The sequence below is a fragment of the Hetaerina americana genome, unplaced genomic scaffold (genome assembly GCF_022747635.1).
Source record: "Hetaerina americana unplaced genomic scaffold, ioHetAmer1.1.p SCAF_5, whole genome shotgun sequence".
Lineage (NCBI taxonomy): Eukaryota > Metazoa > Arthropoda > Insecta > Odonata > Calopterygidae > Hetaerina > Hetaerina americana.
Genome location: NW_027287095.1, coordinates 105,968 through 129,289, shown reverse-complemented (window position 1 = coordinate 129,289; position 23,322 = coordinate 105,968). Strand labels below are relative to the sequence as shown.

The following is a 23,322-nucleotide window of genomic DNA, read 5'->3' as shown; positions in this document are numbered from 1 at the left end:
AAAAGACAACTTTACTCAACATTAACTTTTTTCTACGTCAGTTATTCAAATAAATTTAGTAACAAATGGGTGAATATTACATCTAAGCAATATGGAATATTCTATAAAATGTATATTTCTGTGCTAAGGAGTCTGCAGTTACAGATGCTTTTGTTAATGTGGTACGCCTACGTATATCGCTTCGAAAAGGCATAAACCGCGTGTTCGGCTAATGTCGGAAATTTGCTGCGTCCGTTGTTTGTGGGATTTCAAAATTTATTACAATGATTGACACTTTTACGATCTTGACTCACGTCATCAATCCCTCTTTTGTGTCTGGTATTGCTTTTGGTTTGTGCATCGCAATGGCTCGCGGGTATACAAATAGAAACCCAGAAGTAAAGGCGGCTGAATCAATAGTAAGGGTAGTAGAACGAACATAAGTTGAAATATGAAAGGCTAGCTTTAAGAATGATATTAATTTGTGGCAGTGATGATTAGGTACGTACAACAATATGGGACGGCAATAATGCTATTCCTCTTTCAGTGCGATGCTGCGGCGTCGGGTGAATATAAATTCGTTGTCGTTGTTCGCAATGACTTAAAAATGGGAAAAGGAAAAGCTGCTGCTCAGGTAAATTTTCTCGTCCTTTCTAATTTTGTAAATTTTGCTCAAGCACTTTTTCATGATGGTATCTTATAGGTGAGCAAAGCCTTAAGAATTATTTTTTGCTGTAGGCTTCAGAATTCACTGATGGTACGAATAAAATTGGACGTGGTACCCAAAATCTGTCATTAAATCGGACAGTAGCTTCCTGATGGTGCCAGATTTAAAAGTGTAGTTGAATCATTTTGTCAAATCATGTAAATGTAGCCAAGGCAATCAATTCACCGCATGCATTGTTCATTTTATTTTATTCATAACGCTATCAATCGAAAAGGGGTGAAATTATTGTAAATGACTATGGTATGAAGGTATAATTTGTGTAATGGGCCGTTGCTTTTATTAATTCGTTACCCAAAGTTTTCCTCGGAAGTGGCAGGGAATACTAATTTAAGGTTAAGACTCAGATGTTCGATGCAGAAGTTGAGGGGCAAAAGGAAAGTATCCAAGGATTGGTATTGAAAAATTGAATGAGCAACATATACTGGTCGAGGCCTTTCATGGCTTATCTTGAATATTAGGAAACAAATATTAATAGATCAAAGAATGCGGTGGACAATATATGAGCAGTAGAGTGTATTGATATTGTCAATGAATACAGAACGTTCACTCATAAATTGCTCTTTACAGATCATAAATGTATAGTGGCGATTTGAAACCATAGTTTGGACTTCCATGAGGAATATGATACTAATTTTATGGTTAATGGCAGGAACATTGAAATTATTTGGTAATCTTTGCTTTTGTTAATTATGTGAAATAACAAGGTTTGATCTTCTTTAACAACAGTTTCAGGGTTAACTTTGTGGAATTCCTTCATTATGAGGGTAAAGAGAAACTTTACACTTCCACAATAAATTTATTTATTGTGGAAGTGTAAAGTTTCTTTTTACCCTCATAATAAGGTTTGATCTTTATAACTTTCCGAACATTCTCCAAACTCTTAAGGTTATATAAAGTAAATGTCCTAGTTATAAATTGTATATTTAAGTAATTTCCATTGGTGGTGACCACCTATACCACAGGTCTCCAAAAGGAAGTTTAAAAAAAAGTGTACTTCAATGTTTTCCCCATGAAGCTCACTTGATACAAACCCGAGGCAAATGCAGTGGAATATGATAGGGCATGGTGGAATTCTTTATGTTGAGCCAAGGTGCATCCTAAACTAAAAACAAAGCACTGTTTTATGCATCCTTACTATGGCTTGACTATGACAACTAACCTTGCTCTTAAAGATTTCAACAATCTCCATTCCCCTGGTGCGTTATACATATTTGTTAGCATGGTTCAGTTATCGGTGTTGTGCTATATTTTTGTACCTACTGCCATTATTTGTGTGCATACAGTATCTCTTAGCTGATAGGATTTTCATTTTAAATAATCGTTGTTCAAATATTTTTTTCAGTGTTCGCATGCTGCTGTGAATGCCTACCAAGTATCACTTAAGAAACAGCCCTTAGTTTTGAAGAAGTGGTGTAAAACAGGGCAGCCTAAAGTAGTGCTCAAGTGTGACGAATTTGAGGAGCTGGAAAGACTAGCTAATGATGCACTTCAGTTTGGGCTCATTGTAAGTCCCATATGTGATGCTGGAAGAACACAAGTTTCACCAGGAACGACAACAGTTTTAGGAATTGGGCCAGGACCTGTAGAATTAATTGATCAAGTTACTGGGCACTTAAGACTGTATTGATTACCATTAAATAAATATTTATGCACTATGTGTAATTCGGCTACTGCTTTTTGAGATCCAAAGACTCAAAAACCTGTGAGGAAAGGGTGGAGAGCAGTGCTCCCCACGAATTTGTTCTGTCAATCACTTAAAAACTGCAGAATTGCCTCTGAATGCAAAGAATTATTTCACCATAATGGGAAATTTTAAAGATCTTTATGGGGGTGCAAGGTTAAAACTAGGTCTAATTAGTGGTCTTCCAGTAAATATTACTCACGAAAGTATGAATGAAATGTGTGCACAAGAAAGCAAGGTAACCCTGGCTGCTTCATGAAATGCTCCTTCCGCAGGATTTGTATTGCTGCTGTACACCTCTAAAAACTAGGGTAGGTTTTGATCGCTGGAAGTTCTACTTTCACTTGGGGATGATAAAATGTTTTATAAGCTACAATATCATGCCTTGCTGAGAAAAAGGGCTGACGTGTGAAGGTATGGGTCTGCCTTGGGGCATGTTGGCCAACATTTCCATTAAGCCAGATGATGCTGCCGTGACTCAACAATCGGGTGCAGTCAAATATATACCTCCACTATCAAAGAGACTGAGAGGAGGTCAACATTTTCATTAGACATTTGTATAGAAGCAGGTATTGTAACAACACAATTTTACCATTTAGTTACTGCACTGTGGAATTAGAAACCACTGCAGTATTACTTCATGTAGTAGCTAATCACCCGTTTCTCTTAGAAAATGTGAGAACTCTCCAAGAGTTGTGTAACCTGGAAGTAAAATGATGTTCTATTTTCAAATGTCACTCCTAGAATTGTTTGCATTAATCCATGCTGAAAGAATCAATAAATTTCTAAGAAAACAAGTTTTTATTTTTCAACCTGATATGTGATCCTTTGATGCGGTATGAATTACAGTGAAAAAAATATTTACATAGCCAGTCATTACCTGAAAGTGCTAGAACAAAAGCAAAAAATCCTTGGTTAAAACAAATAATTGTTATGATTAAGATTGCAACAGTGACTACTGTTTAAGGGATAGAAATCAATCACTAAGTCTTGAACAATTAAGAAGTTAAATTATCCTTTGAGGAAAGAATGCCATTTTTGTAGAGGGACGGAAATAACTGCTAAAAATAGATGGAAATAAAATTATGAAAATAATTATTCACACCAGAAAAGGCGAATATCTGGATAGATGAATATACCAGAATTCTTGTTCACACCTAGCAAAAGAAGCCCAAATGAAAGATTAAATCGACGGTTCCAGCAATGGTTGCCTGGGATTGAAAGCAATTTAGATGACAAAAGGGAGGTCTGAATAATTAAAAAAGAACTTAGACTACTGGAAGATGGTAAAGATAATGTTAGAAAGTCATCAGTATTATCGGAAATATATTCAAATGCGACAGACTTGGTTACACAGCAGTTGAATGAGATACACAGTGAAGCAGAAAGATGAAATTACTAGGCGAGATACATAAAACGGCTTATAAGATTATGAATACTAAATTTGTTGCTGTAGTAACCAATCCACGTGTCAATAATATTTGGTCCTTCCACTTTTGGATGCCAAATTGTCTGTCGCATTCCTCACGTATTTCCTGTAACTATCTGTGCGATTATCATCCCCCGAAGTCAACGTATGTACACTTAAAGGCCACGCTAAAAATTTGAAAAAAATCTTCATATGCTTAATTTAATTTATTGGCGGGTTTTTCCAACCTCAGGAATGTCACACAAAATCCAATCAAAATAAAGGCAGTAAACTTAAAATTTACTCAGATATAGATTTCATCCAAGGGACTACAAATAATGTCCATAAATCCACAAGATTGAATAACCAAGGCTAACTCCAAATGGTAACTGCAGCAGGCGCTGATTTTTACTTGTTTTTCAGGCGTAATCGTCGCATCAAATATGGCGAGAAGAAATGATTATGATGATGCTAGGTAAGTAAATAACCGATTACCATGACAGTTGGCATTTACTCACGCATTTTTCACCATTAAAATAATCAGGAATACGTCATATGCGTTATGATTGCTCATGATTATGGCATACTTAATAAAAGAATGAGTAATGCTGTCCAATTCTGATTCCCCGACCGCAGGCATCTTTTTCACGTGCAGCCAAAGAGTACGATGGCATTTGTATAGGTTTTTTAAAGAAATGCAGCCAGAATTTTCGTAAGAGCTGCAAAATAGATATTAGTGAACCTTTATTGTCCATTTTTTTATTGTGAACAATGTATTTGTTGTAGTATTTGTCCAGAAAGTGTGCAATTTTTATGGTAATAGTATTGTGCTATTTTCAGGGGTGGCTCATGGAATCAAAGAGCCTTACCAACCGAGGGTCCATTTACTGCTTATGTTGGTAATCTTCCAGAGCGAGTTTTGGAAGGAGATATTGCTAAAATCTTCATTAATCAACGGGTATGGGAAATCATTCTGGGAGATGGCAACATGTGTTTTTATAACAGCCTAACTTAATACGAAATTACTGTGTTGGTATTTGTCCACCAGGTGAAACACATTCGTCTTGTGCGTGATAAAGAGACTGACAAATTCAAAGGATTCGGCTATGTTGAATTTGAGGATGTAGACAGTCTCAGAGAAGCTCTTGAACTAAATGGTTTAATTGAAATCAACCAAGATACTCGAGTAAAAGTTGCATTGGCGGAAGCAAAGAGAGGTGAACGTGGTGGTGGATTTGATAGGAGAGGTAATAGAGGTAAGTCCCAACTTAAAGAATCTCTAACAATTGTATTGGCTGCAACTGACAGTGATTCACTGTCAAAAGTGATAGAGCGATAATGGGGGTGTCATTATTGTCAGAGGCGGTGTTGAAGAATTTGGGTTTACCATTATAATGTTACATTTGTGCTGTGCGTCGATGATTAAAACATTGTTTATTGTTAGAAATCAAATGGTTATTTTGTGAGTGAAGTAATGCAGTGAAATATGATGCAATTATATTTACGATAGTGAACCAAACTAACGCAAAGTATTTTATTCCGGCCTTCCCTAACCGTCAAATGTTATTATTCCTTCCCACTTTCTATTTACACACCTGAACAGTAGGTACTACGATAATTCAAATTTGGTTTATTACGAAGCGGTTTCGTCGAATTATAAATATTGTAATGTTTGGGAACCCATAGACCACAGTTTCGGCAAAAATATGAGTAAAGTGATCGGCAATCATATTCTTCCTCCTAGAGTTAGCACTCTCAGCAATTATAATGCTTTGCAAATCACGTTGAGTGAATGTGGTCGTTTGTGTCTATTACTAATGGGGTTATAGAGGGTATACAAATGTGTCCTTTATGCCAAGGTCAATATTAATAGGTCAAACTTATTTATTCACGCATCCCGGAAAGAGGGGCACGTTTTTCCCCTGAATATCCGTATTTACTCAGGGAAACCTAGTGGTCAGAGTTGCTTGTGTACAGTTGGAAGTATAAGTTCCCGAGGTCATAATTTAGTGTAATTACAAATCAAAGATTGTATCGGTTTCTTTTTAAAAATATTGTATTGGTTCACAACAAATTAATTTAGCCTACCTGTCATGTGCTGTAAGCAAATTTCAATGTTGAATGATTGATTGTTTAAAAAGGAAACTTATCTCTTTAGTTGTTTCCTGATTTGTGGTTTCTTGATTTGATTCTCGCACAGAGCTTAGTAGCCAAATGTTGGACCTAGAAGCCAGTTATTACCGACCCAAGGGAATAAAGCAATCCCAATAAGAAAGAACTTTGCTAAATGATATTTGTAGTATTTGTAATTCAACACTTCAGGCAATTATAATTTTTCTGTTTAGTCATTAGTTTCCTTGTCTGCTTTATGTTGTGATCCACTTAAAAAAGTGCCTTAGGGTTCACAATAGTGCCATCTCGGCTTGTGAGTGTAGTATTCAGATATGATCAGAGGATCCAAATTCACATTTGGGTGATGCCTCAGGGTATTACAGTAACCTCGGCTACACCCTAGCTGCATGGTTTTTGGTTCACTTCTGGTTGGTATCACATACCAAAATGCAAGGTTCGAGGTGAGATCTCTTATAGAACTAATTGTTAGGTTGTTTACTCTGGTCATTGATCCTTTTGGGTTGTCACCTGAATTCCTTTGAATAACTAAAATTGCTGTAGCTCCATTATATCTTTAACCATGTAAAACTTCCAATCCCATTAACTCTAATTGTGTTTGAGTGGTATTAGCAGTTCTAGCTCCAGTGACATGGTGCACAAGTGCAGATGTGAGAAAGTCTCAATTGACCTAGAATGATTGTGGTTTCCAATTGTAAAACCACATTCCTACATGTAAATTGATATTTTAGCCTGGTGAATTTCCATCAATTAATGAGGTGTAACACACCCAAAGTACAACTACTCATGATGATGTTCTTTCTTATTGATCAACTACTGATGATATCTATGTTTATTTACAAAAATTGAAATCAGTGAGTAAAGTTGTAAATTTCTTTTATTCAAAAGAATAAATTCTTGGTGGTTTGCCACTATGGCTACTTTCCCATATGCCATTGTCAAGGCCTTCATAATGGCACACATCGCTGAAGTCTTTTTGGTTAAATTAAAAAAATGGGGAAATTTATGTGGTGATTTTAATGTGTAATGGATTTTTGATTTACGTCCCTTATGATAACCTCTGTTTTCTTATAAGAAGGATTTCAACTATGGCAAGAAGTATTTTTCTCTCGTGTGATTTTTAGATTGGACATATTTCATAAAGAATCCTCTGAAAACTTCAAGCTTTTCAAGCAAATTGTGCGTGGTTCGTACATTTTTTGTGAACACTGTCACCTCATTCCATATATTGAAAGTGTTCATAATAAGAATGGCAGGGTATTCCTAAGATCCAATGCTGTTGTATGTTACCCCAGAATGGGAAAATGTGCAAATTTTTCAAATTGCACTTGGTAATTATTTAGAATGCATAAATCAGAAGCATTTCTTAATTTGTAATATGAAGTAAATGGCCAAACTCTCTATCAATTGTATTTATTTTTCTTCGTCCAGAAACTATTGGCACTCAATGTACAATGGCATTTACCTGGACAAGTTTTTCTTTGAAACCTAAATGTATCCTCATCCAGTGGAATTTTCCCCTGCACTGTCTACTCACATACACCATAACAGTGAAATGCTCTTGTTGAGCATTAATCATGAAATCTGTGAAAGGTTTGAAAAATCATTAATAAATTCTTAATGGTACTCTGCTAAATGATGTAAGTGAAATGGATGAATTTTCAGCATGTGCTTTAGCAAGCTCAATTCATAGGTAAACATTATTACAATGGACATATTTGTAGTATTATTTTCTGAATAAGCCTTTAGAACCTGTCAGCAATTGACAATGCTCTATCTGTCAGATGAGACCTTTTTGTGATTACTTTGGTACCTTATACTAACAATGAGCTAATGCAAAAACAGCTATTCACAAGGTGAAGTTGCTGTCTTATCCCTAAGCAGTCAGAGACATTCTATTCTGTGGTTTCCACATACTTCCCAAGAATTAGCGAGTCAAGCTGGTACCAGTTCTGTGGAATAAGATCACCGTATGTATCCCCAAGAAAGGCAGTATTTTTATGGCCTGTAATCAGATCTTTGACATTGTGTAAGTGATGGAGGAAAGGCATCAATGCATGAAATAAACATCATAATAGGGAGAGCCCTCTAAATTGAACTTTTGCATCAGAAAGTTTCCAAGTTTCTCCTGACACATTACAACTAAAGTAGTTTCATAAAGTTTTGTGAAGGATATACCTTGCTAACTGCAGTCCATCAAGGAGATATGACCTATCAACTGATCATAAATGTTGTGTTGAATGCCGCAGTGAGAACTGTATTTCATAATAAACCAAGGGTGCAGTATGATGTGCATGATTTGAAGACATTTCGCTCGCTGATGATAGTATCAGTGTCTGGGCTAGGACAGTGCCACTGCTATGGGTATCTTTTTGATATCACTTGTGTTACCCAAGTACAGTTTTGTGCCGTTAGTGTAATAAACTAAAGTATACATGACTACTGTGCATGAAAATATATTCTACTCTTTGCTACATTCCAAAATTAGGCATCTTATTTTAACAAATGGACAGGAAGGTAAAAGAAACCCTTTCACTCATTTTTTTAAGTGAGCTCCTCAATTATTTTTTGAAATTTGTTTTTCCTCATTTTATAGCAGAGGTTAACAAACCCATATCTTCTCATTAAGCATGTAAATCCATTGAATGAAATTTGTCAGCGAAACAATAGTTTCTTATTCATAGTTAAGTGGTAATATCATAATTTAATTTAGGGAATTGGATAAGTCATTCGTAATTTTTGTTGTTCTTGAAAGTTGTTGATTCATATGATTTACTATGGGAACAATACAATTTAAATGCAACAATTTCAGAGTGTAAAAATCATTCGCCTTGACTGGGATTCGAACCCAGATCCCTCAATATCCGGTCGAGTGCTTTAGCCACTTAAGCTACCGAGGCGTCCTCTTAAACTCTGAAATTTTGGGGCTTTTAAAGGAACAAGATGTTGTGACAAAATACCGTACATAAAATGTCACAGGCATTCGTAGTCGTGCGCGAAGCGCCACAGTCCACGAGGTTAAAGCCAACTTTAAACACTTATGGTGTTTTCACTTTGACAAATTCCAAAGAAACTGCGGGAGATGCCGCAACAGTAACTTTTAACGGAGTCATCCGCTAATGTGCATTTCAATACAATTTAACAAATTTTACAATTACAATACAATTTAATAAATATAATCATGTTAGGGACATAACAATTTATATAAGTGTAATTTCAATGGTCAAAAACTGGAACAAGATTTGAGCCTTGGTGTGCCCATATAATATTTAACATTTTTTGCTGAGGATTTTAAAATAATTATCAAAATCTAATGGTATTAATTCTCTTGTATCACGTAGAATTATTTGAGATGTTTATTCTTAATATGTAATATATGCTTACAGTTGTCTAAATATCTAAATGCCAAATTTTATTTTTCATTTGCTAAGAATGTAATGTGAGAAGTGGTGAATAATTAGTTGGTATTGGAGTGATAACATATAAAAATATTAATTAACTTCAAAAAGATGTGCAGTTTAACAATTATGCCTATTAGAGAGTTACTCATAAATGGATCGATTTTACTCTGAGCTTAGTTTAAGCGCTTTGTGTCTGCCAATGTTTTTACTTCTAACACATTGGTCAACTTCAGGGTATGTAAAATGATGGATAAGTGCCTAGATGTTAAAATGTTGGCAGAAATAAAGAATGTGGTCTGGTAGTTGTCCCGAAAAGAATCCACTTCTACTGATATAACCTTAAAGTAACAAAGTTTTGTTATTTACATATTTATGTTTTGTATTATCAGTCTATATTTATATTCTAGCCAGATAGAAATATGTTTTATTGAGTAGCATTTATTCAATTTCAGGAGGTGGCGGGGGTGGTTCATTTGGAGGGCGTGGTGGTGGTGGAGGAGGTGGGAGGCCAATGAGTGGCATGACCAGAGATGGTCCTGGATTCACAGAGCGTGGTAATCGAGGCAGCTATGGTCATTTTGAGGAGCAGGAAAGAGAGCGCAGGGAGAGGAATCGAGGAGGAGGAATAGGCTTGGGTCATGGGGGAGGAAGAAGCTACGGTGGTCCTCCAAGAGGGGTTCAGGAATTACGATCACCTGTTGATATTCCACCTCCACCGCCAACTGGTGAGTATTCCAATTTTGGTGGAATAATTAGATCACTTCTATGTATTAGGTGTCTAGCAAATGGAAAATGTGACAAGGTTAAATTATTCATTTTTATCCTAAGTGATTTTATGGGTTTGCTGAGGATTTTGTGATAAAGTACGATCTTATCGAACCAGTGAAATTGTATCATCCTAATTGGGTTCTCCATGCAAGAATTGTTTGGTATTAACTATTTTACATGTGCTCTTCCCTGCCTATTTTTACATTCTGTCATATTTCCTTCAACTTAATCTTCTATTACCTGGTTATTGTTATTTATCCTTGACCTTCTCTGCAATACTTCCTCTATATAGTTCTCTCATTTATAGTCTTCAGTAAACTGTCATGTCCAATGAGTTCCCTCTTCTTCTCGTAAAGGCCCTCCATAGACCTCGTCCACTCTTGGAAGTAATTTTTCATTTTGCCAATCCATTTTATTTTCATACTCTAATGTACCAGCACATTTCTATAACTTTGAATCTCTTTTTCTCTGACATCAAATTTTGTATTGGGCATTAAAATGAGGAAAGATTACTTAAGATAAGGCATGTAAAATGCTTCATATTCACAAAATTGGACCCTTAGTTACTATTTTTTGTCATTTGTATCTTATCCATTGTATTGCACATTTGTTTATGAGACTTTTTTCTTTTTGAGTACTGTCCTATTCTAAAAAGTAAGCAATTTAACTTGGTCCCAAGTATGGGAAGACTAATAAAATGGTAATTTTAATAATTCTGTTGAAAAATCTTGCGTGCTGGAGTGGTGAGGTCCTTTTTAGGCTGACCAAAGGTTTTTGGTTTGAAGGGCCTGTACAGTACATATAGGTGTATAACAATAAGGTGTTACATATTTAATGTCCTCTGGGATTTAATTTAATGTCAGGGAATTAGTGAGCTCTTCTGCCAGATACTTGTAAAATCCTGCTTCCTTCCTGGGCAAAAAGAGGCATTTCATTGCTCTTTATAATGACTCACAAAGACTACTATCAACCTTTTTCATTGTGGAATTTGAAGTCCACCATTGCAGACTCCTGTAACACCCCCACATCAGACAGCGTCCACAATGCCTTTGATCGGACTATTCTGGAGGGATCATTGATATGTTATCTGTCACCTCAAACATCTGGCCTGCAGGTAGCTGACCTCTTTCCTGTAGAGAATGTGAAGCTATCCCTATTCATAAACATCTCCCTTGTGAAGTATTAGGATGTTTAATTGGTGGATTTTGTGGTGCTTGGAGTGGCAAACCTCCTCTGAAGTATCCAATGTGGCTTTTGGGCAAGTTAGATTAATCATAAATCACCTTGTGAAAGTGGATAACCTCATACGGGAAACATCCATTCTTTGACAACACACCATTTTTTCTTTGCCATCTTCATTCTGGAGAAAGCCTATGACATACTATGGTACCACAAAATTTGAAGGTAACTAGACTACTGGGGTTCCAGGGACAGTTAATTGATCTAAAAATGCCTTGATCTCTATGGTGGGAAAAAAATTGACCATTTATACCAGCTGAAACTGTCCATCCCTATGCGCAGTATATTTCCCCGGCAGAAATCTCCCATTTGTGGGGTACTGCGAGTAAGAGGTTAATTGTTTTTCTTAATTGTGCAGTACTGCAGTGAAATAATTGCTGGATTCTTTTTGAGTAGTGAATATGAACAGAGTTGCATAGCTCACATGAAATTATTCTATTAATACTATTCAAAGTTTAATAAATGTTTTCTTTTACTTATAGCAGATGGATCAGAGAGGCCAAGATTAAAATTAGCAAAGAGGACTGTTACTGACCCCCTTAATCAAGTTGCTGAGACGAGTCAGAGTAGGTCCATATTTGGTGGAGCAAAGCCTCGTGAAGAAAAGCTTCCTCCTAATTGAGAAGTGTTGTTAAAGAAGCTTAGGGGTTGGCAGAGCTGGTGGGGTAGGGTCAGGGATTGTTTATCAGTGACAGCATAACAATCCACCCAACCCCACCAATCACATATGGTGAGTACCTATTTTGGAAATAAGATTGCATTATGATTCTTGGAATGGCTGCCAAAAACAAATACAGTCAAAAACTCATATTTGCATGCTGGGAATTTATGTTTTCCAACAATTTACAATATTTCTATCACATGCCATACAATTTCCTATTTTTGTAACATATGTGGAACCCTCCTTCAGCCTTTATAAAAAACATTTTTAACTTTGTTTTGTACATATGCACCCACAAAAGACAAGGGAGAGCAGTAATGTGAACAGTTTTTGCAAAGAATTTGAGTGTAGCGGGATGGTAATGGAAATGAACTAGTGATGGAAATGTGAACTACTTAAACTCATCATCTCAGTCTGGCGATCTATCAAAAGTGTGTGAATACATGGGATGACGGTGGGTTAGCTATGCAATTTATGCATTGGAAGAACACCTGCAGGAGACAATGCATTTTTCACATAAATTGCAATTATGAGGAACAAAAATGACTTTGACCCAAATATGATGAAGCTTGAAAAACAAGAGAACTGGGAACATTTTCACGACCTCGGTATGCAACAGATATAACAGTAATGGGGTCCTGAATGGTAAAATGTTTTGAAGCTTGCTTTATTGCATCAAAACTACATTGAATCAAAAAGTATTTTAATTTCTTCAAAATATTTTGAAGTTGGGCCACTGTTTACAGTAGTTAAACGTTGTGGTGGCTCAGATTCTGGTGTTTAAGTTTTCCTCAATTACTCCAGAAGATAAATGCCCTCCTGGTTGGAATTGGAAAGACAAGGTGAAAAAAGAAAATTTTTGAGAGTGAAAAATACTCCTTTTCCCACTATTTGCCCTTTCACATTTTACATTTGTTTCTGTGGTTCCTATAAAAGTGCACATATGGGGTTTTACTGTATTATTCCACACAATAGTACGTATATGTTGATAGTATGCTATAATATTTAAGTGCGTAATGCAAGAACCTTCGTTAAATATAAAAAATCAGACTTTCTGACATTTTGGACAACAGTATGACAAGATTCATTTTTAAATGGCTGGTTGAAAGCTGAGGGAGCTGCTTTTGTTAGAGAGACTGTTTTGGCATTACAAATTTTGAAGCAATAAAAGCCTATATTTGGTGAAAAGTGGAATAGTGAATGTGAAATAGCTGTAGAATCAACATTCAAGATAGTGAATTTGACTGCTGGAAAGTCATTATAATCCAGGAGCCATTATTTAAAGAAATGATAAGTACTGCTTAGGCTTTGCAGCTTTGTTTTGAGGTATCATTTCATGTGACCAGCATTTTTGGAATAATGACTAATGGCAGGAAGGTTTCTCTTCCATGTTTAATAATGGGAAGAGAAACATTGCTCAAGTACATATTTCAGCCAGAGGTTCATTTAGGAGGGAAAGAAAACTGTTAGATGACTGAAGAATTAATTAAACTGGGTGAAAATTGTTTTGGCAGAGAGAACAGGGCCTCTACTCAATAGTCCGTTTATTCCAAAGTTAGATTTATTCAAGGGTTGCTGGGGAGTAGATAACGTAAATCAGGAGGGAGGACTCAAGACTTGATGATCATTCCTTGAGAAATGGCAAGCGAATTCCAGCTTATAGTCAAGTCTTCTTATCCTCCCTGTCTATATGTCTGTTATAAGACAGAGTTAAGGTATTTTATGGTAAATGGATGTAGAAAGGTCAAAGGCAGATCACTCTCCCTGGAAAACATGGTAGGTATTTCTCCTATTAAAGTCTTGAGAGCTTGGAAGCCTGGCTTATATTTTACAAACTAGTATCTAAAAGTTTCAGAAATTGTTTATTGTCAAATTCTTGGGAGTGGGACTGAATAGGATGGTGAAGCGGATTGATGTAACTGTAGGAAGTAGTTCCAAGGTGGAAAAATTGAGGAAGGAGATTTTTAGAGGAAAAGGTGTAAAATATTGATCATTCAACAGTCATTGTGAAAAGTTGATAGTATTTTACATGATTTTCATGCTATTTTCTATCAGTTAGGGAATAATATGAAGGGTAGGCAAAATCTAAAAAGGGCAGATTTTAGATTATTTCAGGAAATTAACTTCTTTTTTACTATCATCCCCACCATCATATCTTTGCATAAGTATTATGTCTCTATCAAATTGTAGAATGTTTCAGTCGGGCTCTTCTGTTCAAAAGACTTTGTATTCCTTGTATTGTGAGTTTCTTGAATAGCATTCAAACATGATTTTCACCATCTTCTCCTCCCTCTCCAACCATGTTCTCTTCTCTCGCATATGAGTTGCGTGATTTCATGCGCATCCATTCTCTCAACATGACACAAACCAGTGGAGCACTTTCTTCACACTAGTCTAGTAGCACTGCATCTAAGCCACATTCTTTCAAAACTCACATAATCCTTACCCTTCTTCCTAGTTTCACCGCAAACTCTCTGAAAATATGTCATACCCATTGGAGTCATTTGATATTTATGTTTATTCTGGTATACCTGTGTTTTGCTTCCATGTAATGTTGTTAGGAGGGGTTGGCTTAATTGCACTGCCATTTTTGATTCTGTAGCCAGACATTCATTTTTTTATATTCCTCATACAATGGCATGCTGATTATTTGATGATATGTTGGTCCCAGCGAGCGGCATTCCCTCCGTTCTTATCCACTTCTATTCCTTCCCCAGTTGCAGCAAAATCAGCAGCTATTTTTCTCTATTGGAAAAGTGGATATTTTGGACTTGAGCAATTAACTCGGATAGCATACATAACATGCAGTGCACATTGATTAGTTTTCACAATTATTTCTCCTCATTGGTGCTACCTGAAGGGGTGATTGCTTGTGATGCTTTAACTGGCAATCTTTGTTCTCATTCTTCAGTAAGATAAATAAAGAAGTTTGGCTTATGGAGCTGGAAAATTTTTGTAAAAATTGGCAGACTGTTATATTATTATGATGTAGTGCATGAAGGAGTACATAGAAACTAACTTCTGAATTTCCTAATCATCCCTAGAAATTGTATATTTTTCATATAAATCTTATCTCTGGCATACCAAAAAATGCTCATTCCAGTTGACTGTTGTTTGATCCCTGATCCATGTTGACCTTTTTCAATGACAAATGAAATTTTGATTTAGCATTTATTTTTGCAGTTTTAAATAAATGTATTAATCGTTTAGATAAATATATCAATGGGTACTTAAACTTTCAAAGTTCCTGATTTATCTAGACTGATTTACCTACATATGTGGCTGCAAGGCAGCCGAATGTGACACCCCTGTGACTGATCAATCATCAATGAACAGCATAGCACAATGCATGTTAAGGTGAACATTTTTCATTGGTATTCCAACTTGCATTTAACACATGTATTAGCTTTTTATGAGCACTTTATTTTTTTGTAATGATTGTCATAAATTTTGAAGGTTGCCTATAAAGATCTCATTTTGCAGACTGGTCATTTTAAACATAGCACGTGGGGTATTTTTGAGCATATGCTCACTAGTTTCATATCTTTTCTTCTCCAGAATTGCATTGCCCTCCTTGAATCTTATTTCCAGATGCTACAAAATTATCAAGTTCTTTGCACGATAGGTTTTTGGCCGTTGAAATTTACTTTATGATAACTAGAGTCTAGTAATGTAACCTCGGCTGATTTAGAATTGAAAGAACACTATTTAATGGCAATACTCTATGCAGCATCTAGATTTCAAAGGTTCTATTTCTACCTATTGCCCATGAATTGACCCTGGTACTTAGTTAAATTATATATTTTGAGGGAGTTCAAACTTGGGCAATGACTGAATTATTATTAATCATGGTAGTAATCACATGTATATGTTAAATACGGGGGTAATTTGAAATGTTCTCAGAATGGAATAGAAATATACAACTTACCTCAGTGAAAATTAATTACTTTTCAATTTAGTCTCCCTGTGCACTAATGCACTTGGTCCAGCTATGTTCCAATGTCTTGATCCCAAATCAAAAATTAGATTCCTTCATGCCTGCAAAATACCCGTCTACTTCAGCTGTTAGTTCTTTGTTTGAAGAGAATCTTCATCCACCAAGGAAAATTGTGTAATTGGGGAAGAGATGGAAATCTGATGGAAACAAATCAGGCAAACAATGTGGGTGTGGCAACAATTTGTATCTTAGTTGACGTATTTTTGCGGTCGAGGAGGTTAGCATAGTATTGTCCAATAATTGTTTGACCACTGGCAATCAGCAGAATCCCTTTCGCATCCCAGAAAACGGAAGCACTTCTGGCCGACCGTTTTACCTTTGCTTTCTTTGGTGGAGGTGAATCAACACGTTTCTACCGCTTTGACTGCTGTTTTGTCTCTGGGGTATAGTAGTGGACCGTGGACAGTGGAAGTTTCATCTGTGGTCAAAACAGGCACAGTAAATCTTGTTGGTAGCTCTTAAAACAGGTCAAACATTGTTCGGTAATTTCAATTCTGATGCAAATTTGATCCTCCATCAAGAGTCATGGCACCCATTGAGCAGATTATTTTCTCATGTCAAATTCCACTGTTAAAATGTGATATGCCCATTCAGATGACATCCATGTAGCTTCAGTGATTTCTTGCCCTTTCAGTTGGTGATCCTCGATGACCATTTTATGCACTTTTGCAATAATTTCTGGGGTAGAAGCACATTTTGGCTGACCACTGCTTGGATCATCCTCTAAGTTGTCCCAACCAAATTTAAACTTATTTATCCTCTTGGCAGCAGTTAAATGTGCTCTGAAAGTCTGCATGAATTCCCTTTGCTTTCATACCTTTCTTTTCAAAGTATTTATTCATTGCTCATAATTATCTCAAAGTAATAATGTAATATCATCATCTCAATTATTTCCATCATCACTTATCACTATACTGGAACAACAACAGGAGTCCGCGCCATAGATCTCTTCCCAGAACACTGACGTTTTGTGTGTTTACTCATAAAGGATTACATATTACTGTGTGGGAAACTCGTTGCGATAGCATTGACATAAGGTGATGATTTCAAGAACCTTTCAAACTACCCTCTTGCTATTTAAATTGTAATTGAGATTTGATGAAAGGCTCAAGTAGAGGTTTCACGAGAGAAAAATGTTGTAATAGAAACTGATTAATGCAATAAAGATTTATTTGTAATTTTTCTATGTATATTATTCATGAAATAATTAATTCCAAAAAAATCATGTAATGATTTTAATAGGAGTATGCCTTTTGAGGTCCCCTCTAAACTTTCTAATTATATTCCCAATACTCTCTTTAGAAGCACATGCTTCAGAGTCAGATCAAATTTTAATTTAAATTAGCCTGGTGATCACTGATCCTTTTTGTTCATTTCATTCGTTAATTAATGCTCTTTTTAATCACATCGGATTTAAAAGTCATAGGTTTGATGTTATTCTGAAACCCTTTTTAGATTGTAATCTCCTAAATGGAATTCAATAAAGTAAGAAATTTGAGTTCAAAATTGCAACTTCTCTGCTGGTTATTTTACTATTTAAGTTACATTTGACTTTTTTCTTTTATGTAGTTACAATGTCTGTTCAAAAAGTATTGAGAATTTTGAATTTTCACAAGTTACGTATATTTGATTTTCAATTTTTTTGTGGCAGTATGTAGGTACTTATGTCTCTTACTTATGCCAAAAAGTTCAGCCATTTTGAATGTTCAGTTAATTGTTGACAGCTGTTTTGCTTGGACGTGTTTTGGCTTGTCTTCGATTTTTGCCTGTTCCAAAAAGTGGTTCGAGGAATCTCTGTCAAATTTTGTGTGAAAAGAAAAATTAAGGATGCATTCCGAGTTTTGACCGTGGCATATGGAGAAGCATATGGTGGCTTGGATTGAAGCAACGTTTATCGATGGTACAAAATGTTCTCAGAGGGCTGAGAAGATGTGAACGACAAAGATCATGCCGGACACCCGAGAAAACAGATGAAGGGAAGAAAATAGTATTGGCCAATCGTTATTCACAATTAGAGAAGTTGCTGAGGACCTAGATATACATATGAATTGGCTCATGCCATTCGATTTTTACCAATGATTTGGGCATGACACAGTTCGCAGCGAAATTCGTACCAAAATTGCTCAGTTGCGACCAAAAACAGCAACGCATTAACATTGCCATTGAGGTGTTGGACTCTGTCCGCGACGACCCAAATTTGCTCCAGAAGGTCATAACTGGTGACGAATCATGGGTTTATGGTTATGACGTGGAAACCAAAGCTCAATCATCCCAATGGAAGCTGCAGCACTAACCAAGACCGAAAAAAGCACGCTAAGTTCGGTCAAATGTGAAATTTTTGCTTGTGATAGTGTTTCTTTGATTGAAGGGTCATGGTGCATCATGAGTTCTTGCCACAGGGTAGAACGGTAAATAAGGAATATTACCTGCAAGTTATGCACAATTTGCGCAAAGCAATCTGCCGCAAACACCTGGATTTGTGAAAGAAAAAAAATTGGCTTTTGCCCCATGACAATGCCCTGTGCAAATTTTAGGCAAAAAACAACGCACTAATGATGCCACAGCCACCGTATTCCCCAGATCTGGCCCCCAGTGACTTTTTTTGTTACCGAAACTGAAGAGGCACATGAAAGGAAAACACTACGCTACCATTGATGAGATAAAGGTTGCATCGAAGGAGGAGTTGAACAAAATCACAAAAAATGATTTTTGAAGTGCTCCGAGGATTGGAAAAAACGTTGGCACAAGCGTATGATATCTAATGGGGATTACTTTGAAGGGGACAAAATAGATATTCACGAATAAACAAATAATTTTTGAAAAAAATTACAGAGAAAAAAGAACAGACCTCGTATGTCTGTATTTAATATTGTGGTTTGTCAATAAAGAGATGCAACTTTTAAAACTACTAAGTTCAATTAGCAGTTTTTGTTCCTCGTGTCAGATTTGATAAAAGTTTTGGTGAGTAACATATTTCTAAGGAGTTTTTAATTCTATATTGCTGTATGATTTTGTCTAACCCAGTATCTAATTATAAAATTTAATATCGGGTTTTTAGGGAAACGCAGGTGTATAGAACAAACTTTTCTCACCTGAAAATGCAGCTAAAATATGGGGTGCATCTAATACACCAGTAATCAAAATTGAGTTGACATTGTGTATACTCCTGGTTTATATTAATATATATTTTAAAGTATTCCATCACATTTTGACTTTTTCAAAAGAGTGGTTTAGAATAAATCTTTCCATAATTTTTTTCTGTTCCTTATAAAGAATGAGGTGCATGATATATTTTTGCTTAACCCTGAAAAAGCAAGCATTTAAGTACAATGACTTCCCATATACTGCCATCTAAAGTTACAATGTAACCAATGTGCACATGCATTATGCAATTGGGCACAAGCTGAAGATATCATTGATTCCATTTGGGTGTGAATCGTATGACACTCAACTTTAAGGCATCCTTCCTAGGGGTGTACGCCGGCTTCCAATCTGCATTCTTCATTGCCCAATGTGTTTCTGTGAAGCATTATTTGCCCTATCTGTTGACTGTTATTAGAGAGTTAACTGTTCAAAATTTGCAAGGGTGTGACAAAGTAAAACGATGGCCATTGCCAGCTGGCCATGAACCTATTGTGCAATTACGATCATGGATAATCCAAATCATTTTATTTAGACATCATCGAAATCATAGAACCAGCAGGGTTTTATTTTGTTTTCAAATATTTTACTCATTTTTAAATTTCTCAAATCATCAATGTTATTTTTATTTCAAGATCTCATGGTAGAGAATGGTTAAAAAACAATGCAGATTCAGCTATCATATTGCATTCAAGCTATGAGTGAATATAAATCGCATGGAAAACAGAAATGGCAATGGAGGAATTTTGGATTCCTGCCAATTTAAAAGGTTTAAAAGCAACTGGTCAAAGACAGAAAGAGGAACTGCGAAAGCTATGCGTAATAAAATCATAACCTGTGACGTGGAATTGCAAAATGGCCGTAACTAGAAGAGAATTAAAAACTTGAATAGTAGATAATAGAAAATCAGAATTTTCAGTTTCCACAAAAATGACTATTCATTGAGCAAAGGGTACTAACAGAGACATTGCTGATTTTACAGAATCTACATCATGGCGTTTGAGATTCATGAAGAGAAATATACCTATTTATGGGGACTAGAACTAAAACGGAACAAAATACGCCAACAGAATATAAAGATTACTAATTTGCATAAATTTGTCATTAATGCTAGAAAAAGAGAATGCTTTGAAACTGTGTACAGGTATGCTAGTGCAAGTTTATTGTAAGGGCTGGTTGGAAAGGCGGATGAAATTGAGGATAGGCAGTGTGCAGTCTAGGCATCCTGAAACCGACACTGCTAGTATGGGATCAATGTCGGAGTCATAGGACAGAGGCTGAGAAAAATAAAATCAGCCTACTAAAAGCTCAAATAGCTTTCATTCCTGGTGGCCTAATGGTCCAGCTTCCACGTTCATATGCTTGCATTATTGAACCATTTAATAGATTAATGAAATAGAAATGGAACAGTTGGATACAGGCTACAAAGTTAGAAGTGACATCTTCAGAAAGGAGGGAGAGGCATTTTGTAGATTTGTGAATGGGTCAAAACTTAATGGAGCGTGGTGAAATTTGAGAGTTATGAAAGAATTTTAATAAATGTGGAATATTGATTAACTTGATGACACAGAGGACAATTTGTAATATGAAGGTTCAATTGCCAATGTAGAGGCTTCAAGTGATTCTTCATCTGGCTCCTTGGATGAAATTATGGGGTTTTGAGATGGTGGATGAAAAGGTGGCACGAGGCTACAATGTTCCCTAGTTATATTTTTATAGCCTAAACAACTATGAAGTTAATACAATAATATGGAAATTCATGAAAAATATAGAAATTCTTTTTTTAATGCATTAAAAAAATGGGGAATGAAATCTTGGGATACGTTCTATTTCTAACTTCAATAATATCCACCCTGTTGGAAAAATTAAAAAAAAGTCTAGTTTCCCATTTTTGGAGAAAATTGGGTTAAGGACTGCGTTTTTATAGAAAGCTTGGTAAATAATCTGCAAACCAATTGTTCAACCAGTTCAAACAACTAATAGGATCATGGAAGTTCATGCCATGTATTAAAATTTTAATGGGCAAAGAATTTCAAATGTACTAATTTTGTTAAATAAGTACCAGTTAAAATTTATCATGAAAACTATTTAAACCATGTATTCCATAATCTTTTGTGTAATTTTGCTAGTTGTGAAAAAGTATGTCCCTCTTCATGGTTACATTTTTAATTTAAAAAAATGGGTGATTGTTTATTTTTCTGAGTCAATTTTAAAAATTGTGTTGCGTATAAAAACGTGACCAAAACAATGGAGTTGCAGGCCTATCCCATGTACAGACTTACCCTCCTCCTGTATGTCTGCATCCAAATCCCTTGTCACTTGCCCTTGCAGGGCCTCGCTGGGTATTGTTTACATGGATATCTGCTAAGTTGTAAAGAAATTAATGAAATAGGCCATGTAACTTGTTAGGGACCTAGTATGGCAATCTGATGAAATCTTATCGAGCCTAATTTTTTATTTCAGGAGGCAGCAGAGATTAAAGCCACCCCAGAAAAATTGTCGTCCAAAACATATTTAAATGAGGATTGAAGACCTTTCCAAAGAAACCTGAATGAAAACAGAGTACAGTGAACTTATATGTTCAACTGCTTTCGGTATCCTAACACTTTTTGGTGTAACATGGTGTAGGAAAACAATAAATGTTGATGAATTTTCAGAGATTATTGTAAAAACATTTTTCAAACCCTTTTCTTCCTAGAATTACTGTCAAAATTTAGGTGAAGTAAAGTACTTTGCAGATGCAGACAAAGGGTTTAGTGATGTTTTTATTTTCTCTGGAAAACTTTATTCTTGTGTAAGCTTGTTTTGAGATGTGGAAACCTTCTGAACCTCAATTTTTCTTTGCTCCCATTGTGAACTAATGACATGGTGGGTTGCTGAAGCCCACCGGATTGCCCCAGCTACTGGAAACTTCTGATGACAGAGTTTTAAGATTACTTGCACACATCTTTGATGTGTCATACTTGTTATCAAAATATAATTATAATTGAAAGTTTGTAATAACACAGGATGTTTGGAGGGGAAAACCCTGTAGAGATGTTATTTGTGGGATTTTTAGATAATGAAATGAAAAGAAACTTTTTGAATTTACCATTTAACTACTTCTTTGTGTGACTCAGTTTTGCATTATATGTTGAGTGGGTCATGAATTATGCTTGTAAATGTTTGCTTAAATATCAGTACATAAAATGGCACTATCTAATAAATGCATGTTTTCTTTTTGTGGGACTACTTCATTATATACCCTTTTATCATAAAATTTTGTGCTAGCATGTAAAGTTACAGACATTTTTAAGGAGTGTCATCAGTTAATGCCGTATAATAAATGACATTTTTGAAGAGTATCTGCCTTGAACACTGAAGCTGAACTAAATTTTAGTGCGTGCCATGGTATTAATTATTTTAATAGTTTATTCTGAGTATAGATTAAATACATTTATCATGGTGGTTAATTAATCACTTGATGGTTCTTAATATCATTTTACTTTTGGAAATCTGCGTTTAAATTTAAGATCTTATATGAAACCATGATTGACTTGTGCAATGTTAGCTGGTCACACTTTTTTAATAAAATGTATTAGCAGTCCAAATGATTTTGCATTTACTTTATAATTAATAATTGCAGTTTTAAATTTCATTCTGAGTTATCTAGAATTCCCTGGTGGTATATTTTTGAGATTTCTTATTTAAGAATACTTATGGGTAATATCATTAAAGATGAAATATAACCTATGTTATACATGGTGGACACGCAGTCAGGTTGAGAAGAGTATATTTTCTTAAAAAAATTGAGAATAAATTGGAATAAGGATCGATTTTTGGATAATTGGAATTTGAAATTAGAATTGATTTAGAAGATTGATAGGGATACCCAGTATTACTGATTTAAGCAATGTTCATTTTAATTATGAAGTCATTTGTGTTGTCATAGGCCTTCAGAGGTGGAGGTCCAGTCAAAAGCTGATACAAGAGCAGGACTGACCTCAGTGAATCCAGTAGCATGAAGTTCTGCATCCTCTGGATTTCTCCCAACAATGTCCTCTCCTCTCCCACCATGCCAAACACTTTCTTTTCATCCAAATAAAAAATGTCTAGTATCTCCAAATGGGAGAAAAATCAGGGCACAGGACAGAATGATCATTGGGAAAAGCAGGCATATTGGGGAATGATAGTCCTAGAAAATGACTGGC

General features: G+C 35.6%; 2 protein-coding genes across 3 annotated transcripts; both read left to right on the top strand.

The window, feature by feature from the left end:
* Positions 1-198: 198 nt before the first annotated feature.
* LOC139694374 (peptidyl-tRNA hydrolase 2, mitochondrial-like) lies at positions 199-2,368 on the top strand. 2 transcript variants are annotated; one of them, XM_071592883.1, is made up of 3 exons: positions 199-398; positions 527-613; positions 2,049-2,368. In XM_071592883.1, exons 1-3 carry the CDS (start codon positions 264-266, stop codon positions 2,331-2,333), a joined length of 507 nt encoding a protein of 168 aa, XP_071448984.1. In that variant the 5' UTR covers positions 199-263; the 3' UTR covers positions 2,334-2,368. The 2 variants fall into 2 exon arrangements, with proteins under 2 accessions (XP_071448984.1, XP_071448983.1); XM_071592882.1 differs by having other exon boundaries at positions 199-404.
* Positions 2,369-4,196: 1,828 nt separating this feature from the next.
* Positions 4,197-22,353, top strand: LOC139694061 (eukaryotic translation initiation factor 4H-like). The gene is made up of 6 exons (XM_071592482.1): positions 4,197-4,270; positions 4,636-4,753; positions 4,844-5,051; positions 9,779-10,051; positions 11,816-12,063; positions 21,596-22,353. Exons 1-5 carry the CDS (start codon positions 4,239-4,241, stop codon positions 11,953-11,955), a joined length of 771 nt encoding a protein of 256 aa, XP_071448583.1. The 5' UTR covers positions 4,197-4,238; the 3' UTR covers positions 11,956-12,063; positions 21,596-22,353.
* Positions 22,354-23,322: the final 969 nt, after the last annotated feature.

Coding starts and splice junctions, on each gene's coding strand:
- LOC139694061 (XM_071592482.1), top strand. CDS start 4,239: ATGGCGAGAAGAAATGATTATGATGATGCTAG. Junction 4,271..4,635: donor AATGATTATGATGATGCTAG/GTAAGTAAATAA, acceptor TGCTATTTTCAG/GGGTGGCTCATGGAATCAAA. Junction 10,052..11,815: donor TCCACCTCCACCGCCAACTG/GTGAGTATTCCA, acceptor TTTTACTTATAG/CAGATGGATCAGAGAGGCCA.
- LOC139694374 (XM_071592882.1), top strand. CDS start 264: ATGATTGACACTTTTACGATCTTGACTCACGTCATCAATCCCTCTTTT. Junction 405..526: donor CGGCTGAATCAATAGTAAGG/GTAGTAGAACGA, acceptor TTCCTCTTTCAG/TGCGATGCTGCGGCGTCGGG. Junction 614..2,048: donor AAGGAAAAGCTGCTGCTCAG/GTAAATTTTCTC, acceptor TATTTTTTTCAG/TGTTCGCATGCTGCTGTGAA.